The sequence below is a fragment of the Calidris pugnax genome, unplaced genomic scaffold (assembly GCF_001431845.1).
Source record: "Calidris pugnax isolate Ruff unplaced genomic scaffold, ASM143184v1 scaffold44, whole genome shotgun sequence".
Classification (NCBI taxonomy): domain Eukaryota; kingdom Metazoa; phylum Chordata; class Aves; order Charadriiformes; family Scolopacidae; genus Calidris; species Calidris pugnax.
Window position 1 is genome coordinate 19,643,761 of NW_015094506.1, and position 19,754 is coordinate 19,663,514.

The window sequence follows — 19,754 nt, forward strand, 5'->3', positions numbered from 1 at the left end:
TACTGCATACAACACAGTACTGTTATACAGCCACACAAGAGGAGATACATCTGACTCAATGCAGGTATCTGTTACAGCATGTTTCTACAATTACTTTAGTTGTTTAAACTTCCTTTACAGTCAATGGACAGCACCAGTCACTTCTGGGTGCACTTTATCTCATCTTAAAGCAGACCTCCAAACAGATTGGGACAATTGTACCCTTAAAGCACTCATATCTTGTAAATCACTCCACAAGAAGCCTTGGGTGATTAGCTTGTTATGTACATATCTGCGCTGCAGCCATCTAAAGTGAGGCGAGATTAATTCACCTGCATTGTCCAAAAAGGGGCTGATTCTCCACTCTTGTTACAAAACTTCTGTCCAAGTAAGCAGTTCCCATGAATTTCTGAATTGTGGAGATATAAAACTGGTGTGATGTTCTCCTTTTCTATACATAGAGTCAAATAAAATATACCGTATCTCTGTTTATTCTACGTTGTCATACTTTCATATTAGAAAACCAGCAAATGTAGGTATTCAAGAGAGGGCCCTGAAGAGAGGGCAGGGTGCTTGCTAGCTGAAGGTGAATGTTCTGTACCGAGCAGATAGCAGAGAAAAGCACTTGAAATAATGATGTGGTGAAGCAGTTCCAGTGAAGGAAACAACATAAAAAATCAGGGAACCAGCACATAGGTTTATACAGAAGCTAGGAGGCAAGGGCAAGGGGCTGTGTGTGAAGAGATACAAATGAGCTGGAAGCTCATTCAGCATTATCCTTTTAAGGACCAAAAATTATGTCGGTATTCTAAGAAGTGCTCATGAGAGAAAAATGTCACCAACACAAAACAGAAACCATGAACTACAGCTGTCTCTTGTGAGGTTGAAATAATCTATCGTTTTGTAAATGCATTGGAGTGGAGGAAGGAAAAGAGACCATAAAAGGCTGACCCAGAAAAAGCATAGCTCTTCCATCTTCCTTGTAGGTAAAACTTGTCATTTTTTCCTGGAACATCAACTTACTTTTTCTTTTTGTTTCTGCTTGTGTGTGTTTTGTTGTTTTTGTTTTAACTGCAGGACTGAGACTCATCTGACTGAATGCAAATGCCTACATTGTTGGTATCTGATGCTCACTCAGTTGGACCGAGCTGTGCCAGCTGCCCAGGCTCCCTTTAAAGGCTGTAGAGAGAGAAGCAAGCACTTCAGCTCATCCTGATTCATCTCATCCAAAGACATGCATCTAAAATAGGACAGATGAATTATCTTCACTGGTGATACAGGGAAGTTGACTAGAGGACTAGTCAATCACAGGAGTCTACACAGTGTGAGCATTCCAAGTGAGATGACATCAATCCCTCTGAAGATATTTTATCCTGCAACTTAAGGAGTAACCTTAGAATTTGTGCAAGTGCAAAGAGTGCAAACACCTCCCTGAGTTTGTGAAGTCTGAGAAAGCATCTTGCAGGCTCCATCCATTTATCTCACGTAACACCAAATATCAGTAACAAAAGACCTCAATATATCTCTTCTTCACTGAATGGTCACCCTGCCATCCTTGTTTAAAAATGAAACCTGTTTATTTTAATTTAGTTCAGAATGATCCCTTTTGTGACATAAAAATTAAAATCAGGAAGTACCCTGATATGAAATACACCGCTGTGGTATTCAAGGTGTAACCGGAGAGTGAGGTGCTGAGGAGAGGAGCATTGACTATAGACAAAAATTACATAACGGAATTTCTAAAAAAAAAATGTTATATGTCAATTTTCCACAACATCTTCACCAGTCCATTTTGCTTCTTCTTTTCTCATTTAATGAATAAAACACAAAACCCACACTGAATACAGGTGATTAACATTCTTCTATTGTGCAGTAGTCAGTTCAAAGTCAGTCTTGATTAATATGTAATAGCAGCGCTTGTTTTTCAAATACAATGGGACACAGATAGGAGCCCTGCAGTGATTTTTCTGTATGCTGATATCCCTGCAACTCAACATTAGGGTTACCTTCTCTCTAGTAAGGGAAATGCGAGTTAGTCTATCCTCTACCTAAAATTACACTAGGTTTTATTCATATTACTGTCAATAATAACTTCTTAAAATCACCTTCATCTTCATTGATTAAAACGAGGCTCAGACCACAAATAGGCATTCACAGAGATAGAATTCTTTCATAAAGATCTCCTGATTTAAGACAAGAATCAATATACAAAGTTTGATGGCTACTCAGATATACCTGATATATACTAGTATTCTTTTTTTTAATTAATCAGGTACATTACAGACACATTAAATAGTTCCCCTGCTGAACAATTTACTCTGAGCTATAGGCAAAGAGCCTTGTCAACGACTTTTTTTAAATCCAGTGTCTACTGACTCCCGTCAAGAACTCCAGCTGATTAGTGAGACAGGATCTCCTTTTCCAACAGTTATATCCAGGCAAAACCAACATATTTATCCATGTGCTCAGTTATCTTACTCTTTATATCCTGTAGAGTCCCCACCTCACCAGAGAAGGAAGTCAAACTCATCATCCTATAGCTTGCAGGACTTCCCCTGGAGCCCTTTCTGTACATTATCCCAGCAATTCCCTGGCACAGTGACCAGGGACCAGTAAGGATGGCCTATGTCCCATTGCCAGAAGTTCTGCAGCTCCACATCTCATTACCTTCAAAAGGTGCAGGTGGATGCCACCTGACTCTGTACTGCAACTTACCTGTTACAAACAATAAATTGAGCAGGGGAATAAACCCAATCTTCAGCAGGAAGGTCCAAGATAAATAATTCATTTCACTTCTCTGCTATATCCTGTAAAATCTGTGTCCTTCTTTTAGACTTTGGCCATGACGTGCCCTCTCACACATTAAGCCAGAGTCATACCTGCTGTATACACTCAAGGTGAACTACCTTAGCACAAAAACTTTCAAATTTTGGCTTATGTTTTGAGTAATCTTTGAAATGTATCTTCATGAAACATGCTGGAAAAAGACATTTTAGAATTGCAAATGTAATAAAAGCAGCATATGGTTTGGTTTTTTTCCTTAAAAACGTTGAACATATTTTTACAGTATTCTGACAAACAGAAACCTAAGGGTATTCACAATCAACTGGGTTCTTAAGTAAATTAGTATAATTTAATTTCAGTTCAAAGTTCCTGAATTCATAATTATTCTTTATTTCTCAAAATCTTAGATAATTCTATGATTTTAAGTTCATTTCAAATATTAGAAGAGCATGTTACCAAGCCCTCATACAAAGAATGCACATTTGCCTATTATTTTTGTAATGTGAACACTAGCCAACAACTAATATCCAAGTCACGTTTTCCAAAACAATCATTCTTTGTTGGTACTAAGCAACCACAGCTGGATGCCCCATGAAATTTAGCTTATTGGGAAAAACACAGCACGAATTAAAGTGAAAGAACAATGTACATCAAACACATAGAAAAAATATGACATTTAAAAAGAACTCTTACATAAAATTTAAAAACAAAATGAAATCTGCCGAATCCTGGAGAAATTTAACACAAAAAAATACATTTTGACTAAGTCACATCTGCAGAATTTGCTCAAATGTAGATACAGAATAGTGCGTGTGTGTGTAAATGAATTACTTAAAAACTTGGTCAGCTGAGCTGTTGTGTTACACTATAGGGAGTGCACTGAATTAACTGAATTGTTACCCTCAGTACACTAAAGAAGAGGACCAAGAAGTCCTGCAGTGATGTCTGTTGAGTGACTGGTATGATATTAAGCAAATCAACAGGCATCATTTAGTTCTCCTGTAAGAACTGAAAACTGAGTAACCACTTTCAAATCCAGGTGCTGCATTAAAACTGTGCTTCCTTAAGCAAATATACTCACCATACACTCTTGCTTTTTTCCCTTTTTCCCTTTTTAAGAGAAGTGCAGCCGTTCCTCAACTCCCACTCAGACGGTCATGCTGAAATGTATTTTAGCTTTGTCATCTGAACCATCTCTGATGGTATGTGGCTTTACCCCGATAGTCGTGGAGCAAGAGTGTCCTGGTTCATGCCATCGGTTACAACATGGTACTGTGGCGGGCTCCCAAGAGACCTCTGCTAAAGTCTTTCTATTGAGCTGTAAGAGCAGAGATAATTGCAAAGCCTTCTCTGGAATTCTTCAGCTGCCTCTATCCAACATACCTCGTCTCTGGGAACTGCACAAGTACTCGCTGAGAAATTCTTTTCAGGGAATTAATTAGACTGTATCATGAGTCACCAGCACTAAATCCCTCTTTCATTTTCAGAAACTGAGCACTGTAAGACACCAGCTTGGCTATTTTCTGTATTCTCCAATGGCACCTCCAAATACTACAAAGAAATATGAAGCTTGATGCATAAGAATCTGATGAGTGTGAATGCTTCCTTATTTGATTAGGATAACAGAATGTATTTGTTTAAATGAGTAAACATGTGCCTACGATTGATCCCTGTGGCAGAAATGTAAAATGTTCAAATGAATTCCTTGAGGCTTTCCCTTTGGAAAACCCATGTAAAAGCCATGAGAAGAAGGAAGGAAGGAGATAGGTATATGCAGACTATGCAGCATACTAGTACAAAATGTGACAATATGAGTCTAATCCTAAAGTTCTTACTCCAGGACATCATTTAGTGTCACACAGAAGTACTTCAAACACATAAGCAACCCAAATTAAATTCCAGAGCTCATATACACAAAACTAAGCATGCAACTACATACTTGGCTGAATTTGGGTCTGACTGGTTTCCCTGCACTTGGTAATAAATTATTAAAAAGTAAAGGACTACATTCATTAAAAAAACTATCCCTACTTGATTCTAACAATACAGACTAGAAAAAAAAATCAGTGAATTTGTATTTTTTACTTTTTTAAGTAATACAGAATTTCCAATTAATATTTGCTCATCAAGCAGTGCACACCCACAAGTTAACACATAGTGATACTCAGCATTAAACACAAGATATATTTTAATAAACAAATTAAACTTACACTATTTTAAAAACTTTACTTACAGCGTGGATGAGCCAATATACCTATAAACCCATAATGTACTGTGCTAAATCATCAAAGATGCATAAAGGCATCTTATGTTGTTTTTATAGATTGTAAGGCTGTTTATCTGATGCCAAAACATCACTGAAAAAGCAACATTGCATTCAAGGAGAGCTTTTCACTGGGAAATCATAATCATTTTCTATTCTGACAAACACAGCTGTTCTAGGGCTGGATAATACCAAAATGGTCAGATGGTAAGACGAGTTTTGGTGAAACGTTTCTCTTAGACATAAATTCTGTTGCGGGTTTTAGGAACATGATACAGTGAGCAAAATTCAGGGGTAAATGACCATAACTGATCATGTTCTTCAGGTGGATATTGTCACATCATTTTCCTTGAATAATAAAACATATCAGTGGCCTAGACAAGATGCTATCAGGACCCCATTTACAACAGTAGTTTTATTTAGCCTTACCACCAAAATCTCTCTTACATGTTCTGACGCCACTGACAAGGACAAAAGCACCTTATACTTTTTCGTTAACTGCTTGTATGAGGAAGTCTTCCAGGATGGACAAACACAAGAGACTGACAACATTATTTACATAGATGGGCAATCATGAGAATTTAGCAGATCTTAAAATCCACTGTATTAAGAATCTCTTTCCATAATAAAACTGGCTCCACAAATCTGTGTTTTCCATTAGAAGTAACAGACAAAGATTTTCCCTTTATGATTAAAACTTACAGAAGTGTTTACACGGTCACAGTTACTTCACTTTAAAGAGTAAATGTATCACCATATTACCAACCAGCTCCACAGAGAAAAGCAAGCTAAGTAAAATAAAACTCAAAATTTGTGATGATTCTCCATTGATGACTACCTTGGGTATCAGTATGATGTGATAGTTATCTATTAATCCAGCCAATGTGTTCTGTAGTGATAAGGTACAGCACTGTTTTGTTTTTTTTTTAACTAGAGTATTATGCCATAATAAAACAAAGATTTTAATAATCTGTGTCTCAACATAATTTATCTTCACCAACCACACATTTAATCTCATCAAAGATTGAAATCAGGCCTGTTTGACCAAGTTTGTTTCCATGAAGCATGAAAATTAATATTCCTTTATTTTTTTTTAGTTCACTAAATACCACTTAAGAATCTCAATCCATTTGCCTAAAACTGATTTGTAATTAACTATAATTAAACATGCCATACTACTTTCTCTCTTTTAATATGTCTTCTAAGCTTCAGAAATTATCCAGGACTCAAAATATACCTTTAAAAAACAACAAAAACAACAACAAGGGTGGCAGAGGTTGTTCCAGAGAGTTCTTTCCTCTATAGAGATCCTGCAGGATCATATTTTGATCAAAATATCCGTCATATTTTTATGTCAAGTTTTTTTCCTTTAACTCTATTTCATTCCTTCCAGTTTATTTTCTATTTCTAATCCTTACAATTTTTTTCCAAGTTACTTTAACATCTGCAATCGTTGCTCTTGTTTTACTGATCTGAACTAGGATGTGTGTCAGCAAAAGTCATCCCTTGTCTTTACTTGGGCATCATTGTTTTTCGTACTCCTTCAGGAAAAAACACAAACTAGCTGTAAAGGCTTATAAAGATATTTTCTGCTTTGCCCTTTGCTGAAAATGACCATCACAAAGTAGAGCCGAAGAAGCAGAAAAGCCAGGAACTCTGGTGGATAGGTGGGCACCTCCACATACACTCATCTTTATCAACACTTTATTTTAAGCCATGGAAACATCTGAGACACAGATGCACTATTCTGTTCCTTCTACTCCCTGTCAGGGAAAGACGCATGAGAAAAGATGGCAGGACACAGTGTCTTGACCCACTGTTGCCATTTCTGCTTGGATCACCTCCTCCAGCCCTTGGGAGCTGCTGTTTGCTGCTGCCTTTCAACAAGGAACAGGCAGAAGACAGTTTTGTACCACAACAGGTTGCATCTTCCCAATTGCTCTACCATGACTAAACAATCCAGTCTAATGACCTCTTCTTTAAAATAAAATTGTTTTATTAACAGTTGTGCTCCATTTTTATTATTTCCAATCAAACCCATCTACAGCTGTCCCCAGCGTGAGGAACGTAATGCTCCTGAAGTAGACGATGTATAGCTGTTTATACACAACACAGTGGTTTCTATGTTTCTTCTTCAGAAAATACTATCTTAACATACACTAAACAGCGTAAAAGGTTAATGAGAATTTGTTTTGAGTCAGGAAGGTGTTCAGATGCCTTCAGAGAGGTATTTTAAGTATCCAGAAGCACCTGCCTGGTTTTATGCACTAGCATCCACCAGCTGGAGTGGGGACAGCCTGCGTACTTTTTCAGGCACTGTTGGGGCTGCCCTGAACTTGAACCTAAAGGTTTCACTGACTCTGAGTTTTCATGGCTTTCATACTGGAAGCAGTAATGACCTACCACCTTTTAATCTAAACAGAAAGGAATTATTTTCATTACAAGATACTTCCTCTGGTATAACGCATTACGAACAAATGGCTCCTGAAAGCACCTTCTGCAATCTGGGCACTGACCTGCTGCACTCACAGGTCATGGAACAGAAACCAGCATCACGCAAACGCACACCCAGGACTTAATGGCATTCACAGATGACTTCATGGCTAAATTAGTCAGGGAGAACAAAAAGCTCTCCCTTTACACTGCAATAAAGGAATGGGTTGCAAAGCCACCTGGATTGTATTGTAAGACTTTTAACTAGCTGGATACCATCTTGTGTTACTGATTTAGTTATGTGAATAATTAAAAATAAAACCTCATTTACTATACTTTACTATTTGTAAGTATTTATGTAGTATTTCTTTCACTGTTAATGAGCTGCTCTCACTTTTCTGTGGTCATTTCATAGATACACGTTGTCACAATTTCATTGCACTCATGAACTGAGTGGATTTCACCCTGATACTAATTCTGGTTTTACAGGGAAGAATAGATGGTTTGGGTTGGGATTTTTGCTTGTTCTATTTTGTTACTACAGTGCCAATATCCTTCCCAGTACCCGGGAAACAGAAGTAAAAAGCACAAAGTTTTCAGAGAGCCTTTCCAGAAGAACAGTTAGCCCTCCTGTTCTTCCACATTCTTGCAGAACGTGTTATGCTGTAATGTTTTACAGAGAATTACACTCAAAAGGATGAGCAAGCCACTGCTTTCAATGTCTTAAATTCTCCTTTGCCAGAACTTTTATTGCAATATACAGGGAAGCTGAGCATTTTGATTTGTGCAAATTTCTAGTTGAACAGATTTCCTATCGCAGAACATTGCCTTTGAGGGGAGGCAGGGAGCATGGTCCCTCTTTATTACTATTAGAGATACATCTTACTTCCCACACTCGGGAAAAGAAAGCAGGAATGAAGGATTTTTAAAGAAGCCACAAGTTAAGAAGGAAAAGGAAATTATACATATAAAAGTTTAGGAAATAATGAATTGTTTGCATTACAAAGCCAGCCCAGTAACTGATCTCACTGCTGATGTTAATTTTGCTTACAGGGAGGAAAAAAAAAAGGAATATTCTTCCCTATTCCAGTCATCTTCTTCCTTGTTTTGATTATTGTTTGTCACTTGCTAAGACATATTCTACTGGGGGTACTTTTATAGTTACAGTTCCATCATACTGGTCTTGCCTGCTCTGATTGCTGTCAGAGTCTTCAACCAGCACACTACAAAGCATGCAGCAGGCTGATGGAAACAACTTCAGATATTATCTGGCTCTGCAGTGTCCTTGGTGCCCTTTCATCCTTTCTCTTATCTGGCTGTGACTACTCATCTAGGGCTATGACTCCTTTAGTTCTGTCTGGGATCTCTCTCCCTCACGCTGTTCCGGGTCCGGCTGCTCCCTTTGAGATGCAGCTGTCTTGTCTCCATTTTATTACAGCCAGCTTTTCCTTGCTGATTGTTGCTTCTTAAATGATTCTTGCTGCACTCTCTCCTCCTCTGTTGATGCAGCTCTCCAGGGCTATGATTCCTGCTGTCAGTTATTTCTGGTGTGGAAAGGCTGTCACGCTTTTTGCTTTGATTTAACAATTCTCAGATCCACTCCTGTGTTCAACAGGCTATATTTCCTACTGCACTTGGGATATAACCACTTTTCCCGTCATCGTGGGAGGACACTATCTCACTTCCAGCTGCACTAGGAAGACATATCCGCTCTCTGATGTAACTCGAGAGCCTTGAATCATCTGCCAGTATTGTTTATTAATGAACTATCACGACTTCTCAATTTTCTACATATTTGTGGCCCTAGCGGAGGATGACATGCTCCTATCTGAAGAATGACTAGTATGATGCTTTCGAAAGAGGCAAAATATTACCCTCAATAACTTAAGTGGAAAAACATTGTGTGCAGCAGGGTTGTAATGCCTGTTTCGTTCTGCTTGTGGGATTACCTGAATACCACTCTTCAGGGCTTTATGTCATGAGATTTCTTAACATATGCAATCACCAAGGACAAGAAAGTGGAAATGAAAAATAGATTCAGCTCTAAGGCATTTAAATAGCACAGTTTCAATGGTCACCTCTAAAGTGTATAGAAAGTGGCATATCCTTAAAATCACAGCTGAGTGTCTAGCAGGGATGGGCACTTCAACGGTGACTAATTGATTTATGCCATCCCAATGACAGCACAGACAATGAATAGACAACGACATTCTATGACTCTCACTTCACTGAGCAAAATGAGATGGGAGAAAGTTTCATAGTTTCAGTATTGTGCAGAAAATTGTGAAGAGAGAAAAGAGATCACGTGGACAATGCAAGGTCCCAGGGAGCACAAGGTGGATAAAAAAAAACAAAATTAAAAGAGAAGGGAAAAAAAAAATCCATTCCAAAATGTAGGAAAAAGATACTGCGTGTAGTGCTAAACTATTTGAAAATGAACGGATTATTTAAGGCATTAGAAATGCCCTCACTGATGTTGCTGATGCAAAGTTTACTAGAGTCAACAGAAAAAATTCCCCAGAACTTAATACTTGACAGCAATTTAAAAAATAAGTCAGTAAACAATGAAAAAAGTCAGCCCAGAAACACCAGCAGCAGTATCCCTCCAACAGGGCTCACTGTGTGAGGAGGGCTTTGAGGCACCTGAAAATATTTAAGCACATACCTGACCAGGTAAAACCCTTCAGTATAATTTTACTGTTTGGATTTTATTGACATACCATTCATCACAGTATTTGTATTGGCAGACACTAACGAGCTAGAAGGATAGGCAAATGTTCTAGCTATCTATCTAATAAAAGGGCTTCTTTCCCTAGTTGATTTTAAGTGTAAGCCATGCATGCACGCATACAAGGTTACATAGGAATGAACCTTTAAGATCTACAACATGTTAAATTTGCTCTAATTTATCCTCAGAAGGAAACAGTGTCAGGTGCTTGGAGGAAGATACAAAAACAGTAAAAAGAGCATCTATGAAGTCAGTCAGGAAAGTTTCCTCCTATTAGATATTGCTTGTGTCTAAACCAAAAGGATGAATGGTTACACAGAACAGCAGACAGACATTATCAGACAAGAAAACAAAAATTCCATGGGGGAAAGAGTAGATGTCTTAATCTCTTCACCTATGAAAGTGTGTAAGCAAATTCTTCCATTGCTACTCCTCAAGGTCGTTTGCTAGATCTGGTAACTGGGTTCAAAATTTACAAGATGGGGCCCTGATATGCACACATTCAGTGTCACCTAGGGCTCAGGAGAGTTGGCCATGCTGAGTGGAGAGGCTGCCATGTTCACTGGGTATGGCCACTGTTATAATAAAAAAGGAACTTTTAAAAGGAGAGATACAAGATAGAGATTGTACTCTAATCTGCACAGAAAACAAAGTGATCCTATTAGCTCACATAAAACAGCAAACAGTATACAGATGTGGGCTACTGTCCTATTTGTCATTTCAATGTAAATGAAAATTACTTAATGCTTGCAAAGTGTTCATAAGATGAAAATATAAGTGTCAAGTATTACAGTTTACTGTGTGATATTACTATTATCATATTAATTAGAAAAAATAATTAGCTTGAAATATGAAGATAAGCATCTGAACCTACTGAGGTTCAGCTATCACCAATAAACATATGATTGAAACATTTAAACAATGAGAATACTTCAGTATACTAAAAGCTGCTGGCTATTATAGCTTAATTGACCGAGGGATTTTTGAAAATGTTACTTGTGCTCTTGAGCAACTCCAGCATTTTACAATATTTTCTGAAGTATTCTGTGTTTGCATATTACATCCTGTACCTATTACGTGGATGTACACACACACACACTCTCATTTGCTCATCCTTAAAAGCATATGATCCTTTCATGGAAGAGGATCAAGTTGAAGTTATTGCCAAACGGGAATAACTGATGACTCTAAGAGTGGGTACACCTCTTTTTTTAGCCCAGAACAAGCACTGGATAAACTGGAGGCTCAGTAGGCAAGTCAGTGTTATGCTGCTGCTGTCTGGTTACAGCCTGATGTTAGGCAGCTAATGATGAAGAAGAAAAGATTATCAAATACAAAGGTGATAGTCAAAAGACAGTTATTCCTGAATCACCAGCAGAGAGATTCAGTACAGCCTTCATAGCAGAAGGCTGCAGGCAGCAGCCTCTGCATCACACATCAAGCGCGGTCATGAAATTAAGGCACGATATTAAACGTCACACCATGCAGCAGAGAATCATCATGTGGTATGATGGTAACCACCAGCTTTTGGGTCATACGCTAACAGCAAGCCCAGTCATACAATGGAGAATGTGGAAGTGTGCTGCCCTCTTATTTCTACACAGCAGCTCCAAAGCTTACCAAAAAGCTTTCTATTACTGAAACATAATTTGAAGTTCTCTGAATTTAATATATGTTCCTTCACAACCCCACAAGGTAGTCCCTCCACTCTCACTGTTCAGCAACAACTTCAGAGTTTTCACTAGCTCATACAAAAATTAACATGCATAGAAAAAATGGAAAAAAATTACATTTAACTTTAGTAGTTGACAAGTTTTCTGGAGAGTATCAATAGGACAAAGACTACACATCTTTCTCCTTTTCAAAGCATCTAATATAATCCAGATAGTGCCACAAAATAAGTGATAATAAAAAAAAAACCCAGATTATCTTGCTGAATCCTAACAGCCTCCCAAGTTTATTTATAACATTTAATAACACTGGATGTGCTGAATGTAATCGGCTAAAATCACCGTAATATATTCCAAATATATTCCACACAAATTAAAGTTTCACAACTAGTAACCACTCTGGTGTGGTTTTTTTCCAATGACATTTGTTTTACAGATGGAACATGATCTTCTAATAGCTACTGACATACCTACATATACAAATAAGTTTAATTAGCCTCACCTTTTTATAGGCGATCCAGTCAAACACCCTGTCGATGTCTGTGGCCTGCTGCACCTCCTGGGACACTGGATGTGAACTGGCCAAACCATCCAGTAACATCACTTCATGTAGGACATCTGTCAGAAATCTCTGTTTTTCCTGAAATACAGCATATGTGGTAATATCACAGACAAATACACATTTACAATAATGCAGAAATTATGCACAGTTATCAGAGGCAGCCTCTATATGACAGTTGACTAAAATCCGACCTTCTGATCTGAATGTAAGCCACCATGACCTCCTATAATCTTGAATAGGTATATGGAATAGACAGGAACTGCTTTTAGCATCAGGGATCCCTCTGACTTGAGATCCTTTTCTGCAATGAAACCTGACTGAAATTAAAGACTAGAAAATGAATTGAAACAGTATCTGTAGGTGCAGATGGAAATTCTGATTATAACTATTCACCCACAGTTTCAAGGAGTGGAAAGAGAGGCAAAATGGCATAGTCTTCAATCACAAAAATATATGGATGCTACAAATCATAGGGCTCATTGCATACATATGTACAAAAACTTTTGACTGAGATGGGTAAATACAATTATTACAATAATTATTATTTAGTGAGGTTTTAGTCATTTGGCTCTTAGTGCCAAGTTCACACTGGTGGTTGACATAGCACAGGACAATGAACAGAGCCCACAGCAGATGCCTGCATTTTCATAACTCTGGTGTAGAAATCCTTTCTCCTCAAGAGCTTGCACGCTCTACAAACTTTGTAACTTCCATCCAAAGGAAACCAATTTCTTTACAATTTCTTTACAAGTAGGACAATAGCCGCATATAGAAGTTAAATGACACTGTCAAAGTCACAGCTACATCACAGGCAGGTGCAAACCCAAACAACATCCAACCTACTAATTTGTTTCTATACCTTATAGAAACCTGGATTGCAAAACTGCTGCATATTTACTCTGGCAGCAACATTAATTAAATGTGCATGTACGCTCTATGAACTGTGCTGCACTCACTTTTGCAGTGCAACTAGATGGGACCTTTTCAGCTGAGAAATGACATGCCTTAAAAACTCCTCATATTGCATTCATATAGAAGTCTCTGATACAAAAGACTGTGTCAGGAAAGAAGAGCTTCATTTACCTGTTTTTTTCAAGTCACAAATAAATGCAAAGAGTGAATTAAAAATTATGGAAGGTTTAAATAAGTGTTTTTTCACCCTGAAATGACATGTCTCGAACTTTATCTAAATTACAACAGTTCCTGAATTAATGTCAAACTAGTGCCATAAAATAAAGAAACTGTAGCGAATGATGCATTTTTTTCAAAAACCATCTCAATGTCCACAGATAAAATAACCACACAATTACATAATAAATTCCATATTTAATTTCTTGGGTGGCAAGGTTTTGGTATCAATGTGTTAATTTAAATTATATTTATAAGGCAGCTGAAAAGCTGCTCCAGCGCTGATCCATCTGGAAATAAACCTTTACGTTAAAATTCATTAGAGCACAAGAAATGTACCTTGAGCTGATTGTATATTCAGGCAATTAAAAACACGGGATGCAGGAAAGCCAATTACCCAACACACTCTTAGTGTTCTCAGCTGGCTGCATGAGGTAAGGTTTGTGAAGGGAAAAGTAATATCTTGTTCATATTATTGTTCATTTCCAAATTTTCTCAAGCATACGCAGTTAGTTACTGCCTTTTTTTTAATAGGGAAAAAAAAAAACAACAAAACTGTAGGGAAACAATTATTATGATAGTCCTACCCAGGGGAAAAGTGCTGAGGTGTAAAGGATTGTAGATGCTTTTGTTACACCTCACTCGCACTCTCTATTAGTCAGTAGCAGAGCACCAATTTCATCCAAAGTAGGATACCTAACACATACAGGTACGAACACACACAGGTACAGACCCGTCTCCAAATTCAAGTTTGGATATCACAACTGACAAAGAGTTGTGGGAGTGGATTGTCACTGTTTGGAATGAACTCATTAAAAGGACCCTTGTTAATCACTAATTAATACTTTAAATATGTAACCTGGAATTAAGAAAATCTGCATGTAGGAAAAATAATATGAAGCTATAAGAAGAACATAAAAGATACAAAAAGGACAGGCTACACTTTGGTTCTCTCTTTGTTTCTCAGGTTCCCTCCTGATAGGCAGAAAAGGACCTTTTAAATTCATGATCACTCATTGAAGTTACCACAGCTGAAATGCCTCTGTAATTTTCAAAAATTATGACAGACCTTCACACTGGGATACAGCTGGAATAGCTAGTATGCCTCCAAACACGTAAACCTGCATTTTAGTGAGAATTTAGAAGGCTTTTGACCTATAAAGCTAAATTTATTGAACTAAAAGGATTTCCACAGCATTCCCACCTTTTCCCATCAGTACCCAGCCTCTGAGAGCAGATTTCAGAAGGAGAGTCAAATATAACCCCAGGGAGACACAGAGCGAGTGAAAGGGAAGTTTCCTGGCTGACAGGGACCTGCAGCTTGAAGAGGCAACAGGAAACAGAAAAACAGAAACTAGAACTACCTGAATTACCTTGAAGAAATACTACCTCAGCTACTAAAGTACTATCAGCCCACTAAGGGGAAAAGGCCACCACATGTGACCAAACTGCTTATACTGATGGAAGAGGGGCTTTCTATTCCTTAGTTATTTTACCCTGCACAGTACGGTGGAATTTACCTGTTTTAACATGATACCTACAGGAGTAAAGAAACACCAAGTACAGAAATTGTAAAGAAAATCAATCTTGGAATGTGTTTAATGGGGCCAGCAACCTGTCAACAAGGTAGGTGACAGGTTTGCAGCTAGCCATGAGACAATGACAAAACATTGTTCAAGATGACCCTCGTCTGAGGGAGTTCAAGATGACCCTCGTCTGAGGGAGTTCAACTGCAAGAGAAAAGCCAAAGACTGTGATCTGCCTGTAAGGAAGAGGGGGCTTCAGGTAACTCCTGGGGCTTTGCTTGGGAAATATTGGTAGCTGTATGTAAGTGCAATGCTGTGCAGGTCCAGGGCTCTGAGCAGGAGTTGGTGTAACAGCAGCAGAAGCTCGATCAGAAATAAGGACAGAGGTGCTGCTTCTCAAATTTGTGCCCTTCTTTAGAGGCAAGCACGAAGCTTCTCTTGCTCCTTATCTTCCTAGTGCCCATTTAGAGTCCTGTCTCTTCATCTCTTCTCCTCAGAGTCTTCCTTGAATTGTGGATACTCAAAGTCTGGGAGACCAGACCTGTGTTGAGAAGAGAAGACTTGCCAATTATTTCTTCTTGGTTTCCCTCTTACTCTTGAGCATTCTTCCAGGTGCAGAGACTCAAGTGCTGTTACCAGATGAATGTGCCTTTTGAAAATTTACATTCTCAGATTATTTCCCAAACACTCACAGTCACTAGATTCAAGTACTTGTCTTTTCATAGGAATGACTTCATTTAATCCTGGCCAATAAAACCTTCTCTGTTTGCTACAAGGCTGTCCTGAAAGACTTACTCCTTCTCTCTTGTTCTCTTCTCCTTAGCCAACCTTTAAACACTGTGAAAATTCAAATTGGGATAAAACCAGCACAACTGTTATGGGTAGCAGGGTCAGAAACTTTCCACATACAGCGATTTTTGCACATTATGGAAAAAATCTGGAGATTTTGAAACATGGATATGTAGTGTAAATCATTCCATAGCAAAAAGAAACTGGAGTAAGAAACTGGCTAGCCACAAGAACGCTTTCTGGTTCTGGTTTATTTTCACCTTGTTCTAGGAAGGAAGGTTTATGGAAAGGTAGTGGTCACTTTTTGTGTATAAATCTCCAACAGGATGCCCACCATTCAACTAACCTACCTCTAAATGGAAAGAAAGCAAGTGTGAAATAACATTTTTGGCAGAAAAGACTGTACCCTAAAGAGCCATTAAAAATTTACTGTGCATAACAGGATAACAATGATGTCATGGAAAGGGGTTGCTGCTGGTGATTTTATAATATCATATTGAGGCATAATTTAAGAGTACAAGTTAGCATGACAATAATGTAATACTTAAAGTTAGTCACATAAAAATAATTTCTAAAAATTAATATGGAATACCAGGGAAAAGAATTAAAATGAAAAAACTGGAAAACATCCAACAGTAGAACAAAAGGAATAGCACACTGAAATCCCAAACTGATAATTAGTATGCAGAAGAGATCAAAGGCCTCAATATTAAAGGCATCGCCTTTGTTCTGGGACAGCTATTCAAACAGTTTATGGACTGAGAAATCTACATGAATAAAGCTTAATATTGGTGTGCAAATCTGCAAATAATTTACTTGACAAACTTGCTGGAAATATCTTCTCCAAAATATAGAGCTTTACTAGTCATTAGGAATACAAAGGAGATAAGGGATCTCCCATGCCTGCCAAAACAAGCATTTTCAAGATGCAATACTTGGGTTTATAGGTAAAATGCACCCTAAGGAAAAAAAAATAGGGGCAAATTTGAAAGCACATATCTACACATATACAGTACCAGAAGTTCAGTTTTAATAAAATATATTTCAGGGTGAAGCTTAACAAACTCCAGAGGAATATCATAAATGAGGAAATATAAGTCCCAATAAAATACCTTAAGGCCAGAAAAGACCCACAGGGGGCCAAAAGTAAGTTCTTCCTATCTACATGCTTATAAATACTACGTTGTCATATCACAGAAAGTCTCCTGAGTACTTGCAAATGAAAGCAACATTTCTTTCTCTCTCTTCCCAACAGTAATTTTTTGTAAATAGCTTGAGCAGCTTACAGATTGGTTTGGGTATGTTTTTTTTTATTTATTTATATCTCTATGTGTGTGCTTCAGTTATGTGCATAGTTTGTTGAAGGACACATTCTACATTTATCAGCTGTGAACATGTCATGGTTCCATGTCTACATTCATAACCCTCTTTCCTGTGTTTTCAGTCAAAGTTCTTGCAAAATTTCTGTCCCTGTGCTGAAGAAATTTTCACACTGGCTAACTATTTTTGTTGTTATAAAGCAACGTAGATGTTCTAGGAGTTTGTAGTTAAGGAAGACCAATAGCTTTGAGGAATAGGAAAGAGAAATGGGTATTTATTTTCTTTTCAATGAAGTGCCAAACCAGATATTCATGACCACCTGCTTAAGTCACCAAGCAGATGGGTAGTTGATTTGGAGTCTTTGTGCAATTTCACCGGTTATTTCAACTGCTGTTTCCTCTCACCACTCTATTTTTCAGGAATACCTTTGATTTGGTTGTGCACCAGATTCATTATGCCAAATGCAGGCCTATAGAATGAGAGGACATGGTACAAAAAAGGGAGCATCACAAAAGGAAACTAAACATGCTGACCATGAGAGCTTAAAAAAAAAAAAGTCAGTTTCCCCCTACAAAATGGTGTTTTGTTACTTTGCATGTCGTTGCTTTCACAGAAATAGAGTCATTGAGGAAAGAGATGAACACAAGATTCACTGTCTCCTCACGCATTTGTCTCCAGATAATTTTAAAACATTAGGCAACAAAATATGAAGTTTATCCTGTCATGGAGGAGCTCAAACTCCATGGGGAGAATCTGTAGAGGAAATTCACCTCACTTCAAAAAACAGTAAATAATACTTAAGTGAGAAGTGGCTTCGAGACGTGGTCGGTATACTGAGTCAACTTACAGCAACATCTGCCAGACATAACCATCAATGAGAATATTTTTTAGGTGCTCTGAGATTTGCTGGATGCATTTTGTATGCCTAGACTCTGCATCAACTTCAAAATGATGAGATTCAGTGAGTTAAGTCCTGAAGGAACCAAAGATTGCAGGCATCAAAAATTACACCAGCTTGTGCTCCAAGTAACTGCCCACAGTTTTAAAACAGTGACAGTACTTTCAAGACAGCTGAAAATTTGAAAAGCAGAGACTTTCAGTTAAGGATGCCCTCAAATACACAGCTATAGCTTTGTCATTGAACTTCCCATACCTATATGGGAACTATACTTCCTGATGAAGCATCTATTCTTGTTTCAGTAGAGCTTCCCTGCAGTGAGTCCTTGCCTAGAGGTAAGAGCTGCCATAAAGCTTCTTTCTGATTTTTACTGAAGACAAAGTGGTTACTAATTGAAAATTATGTAAAATTCAGCCAGTTGACTGAAGGTTCTTTCTGAAACCAAAGCTTCATCTAAACCCTGAACTCAGGAGATTTGAACTCACATGACCCAAAAGCTCTCATCATAATGTCTTTTTAACTGCTCTGTCAAGATGAGCAGATAATGACACGAAGAAAGAGATACTGACATTCTCCAAACCTGTACTCAATCTCTTGAATAAATGTTTCATCTAAATGTTGATAGTCATTTATGTCTGATCTCTAAATGTTAAGAGTTAACTAACTAAAGTTAAGAATTCTATATATTAGTCCACCTTGCCAGAGCATATAAAAAGAAACTGTTAAGAAAGACCATATGGCGATGGAAGTTTTTTTTTTAGTTATAAGCTAAATTTAGTATAAAGATTTCTAAACTGGTATACTTAAAAAGGACTAGTAATTAGCAACCAGAAGATCTTGGAGCTTACCTTTACATATCTCTTTTTTCCTGCCAAAGTCAATTACACATGAGATTCTAGTTAATTTTACATTGAAAGCTTCCCCCATAGTTGAGTTAAAACAGAAAATCATACAAGGACTGACTTCACTGAGTAGTTACTGGGGGAAAAACACTCCATGTGGTATTAATTAAAGGCTTACTTTATACCAGCATGGGAAGCCTTTAACCAAAAAAGAAGAGATGAAAGTAGTTATAAAAAACGAGAGGCTGAATTTCCCTCAATGCTGACCCAGCATGATATTTATGTTGGGTCAGAAGGATCAAGCAGGCTACAGCTCAGATCTGAAATGCCAGAATAATAATGAAATAAATCAAAAAGGCCCATGTCTTAAGTCTACTTCAAAACTTATAATGATTTTCTGGGTTTTCTGAGTCAAACAATGCCTAAAAAAACTTTACAGGTGGAGACAAACGCCTTAGGAGGCAATCTGAGCCACAGCACATTAAAGATATACCTGTCTAATGGCCATATTCACTTTTATTATTTCAATCCAGGCAATGGGAAAGATAGGCAATTAAGATCGTTTATCAAGAATTTGGGCAGCATGTTGCACGATGTTCAATGTACTTGATGTAATGCAGTTAAGTTAAATGGTTTCCTATTACCTTTTTTAGGCACAGGTAATTTCTTGCAGCACATATTTTTAAAATAGAAATGTTGATATGCATCTCATTATTATATTAAGCTGCATGTTGTAATGTCAGGACCATCTAGACTGTGGAATCTAACAGTGTGACAGAAACATGAAAGATGCTCCGCCATGCAGACACAAAGTTTTACTCCAAATACTTTA

General features: G+C 37.7%; 1 protein-coding gene across 1 annotated transcript in view; it reads right to left on the bottom strand.

Annotated features, from left to right (window-relative positions):
• Nucleotides 1–19,754, bottom strand: part of TRHDE (thyrotropin-releasing hormone degrading enzyme) — a 229,830-nt gene that overhangs the window by 121,605 nt on the left and 88,471 nt on the right. Inside the window, exon 7 of the mRNA XM_014963319.1 lies at nucleotides 12,360–12,497. Within this exon, the coding sequence (XP_014818805.1) occupies nucleotides 12,360–12,497 (138 nt within the window). The remainder of the gene's footprint in view (nucleotides 1–12,359; nucleotides 12,498–19,754) is intronic.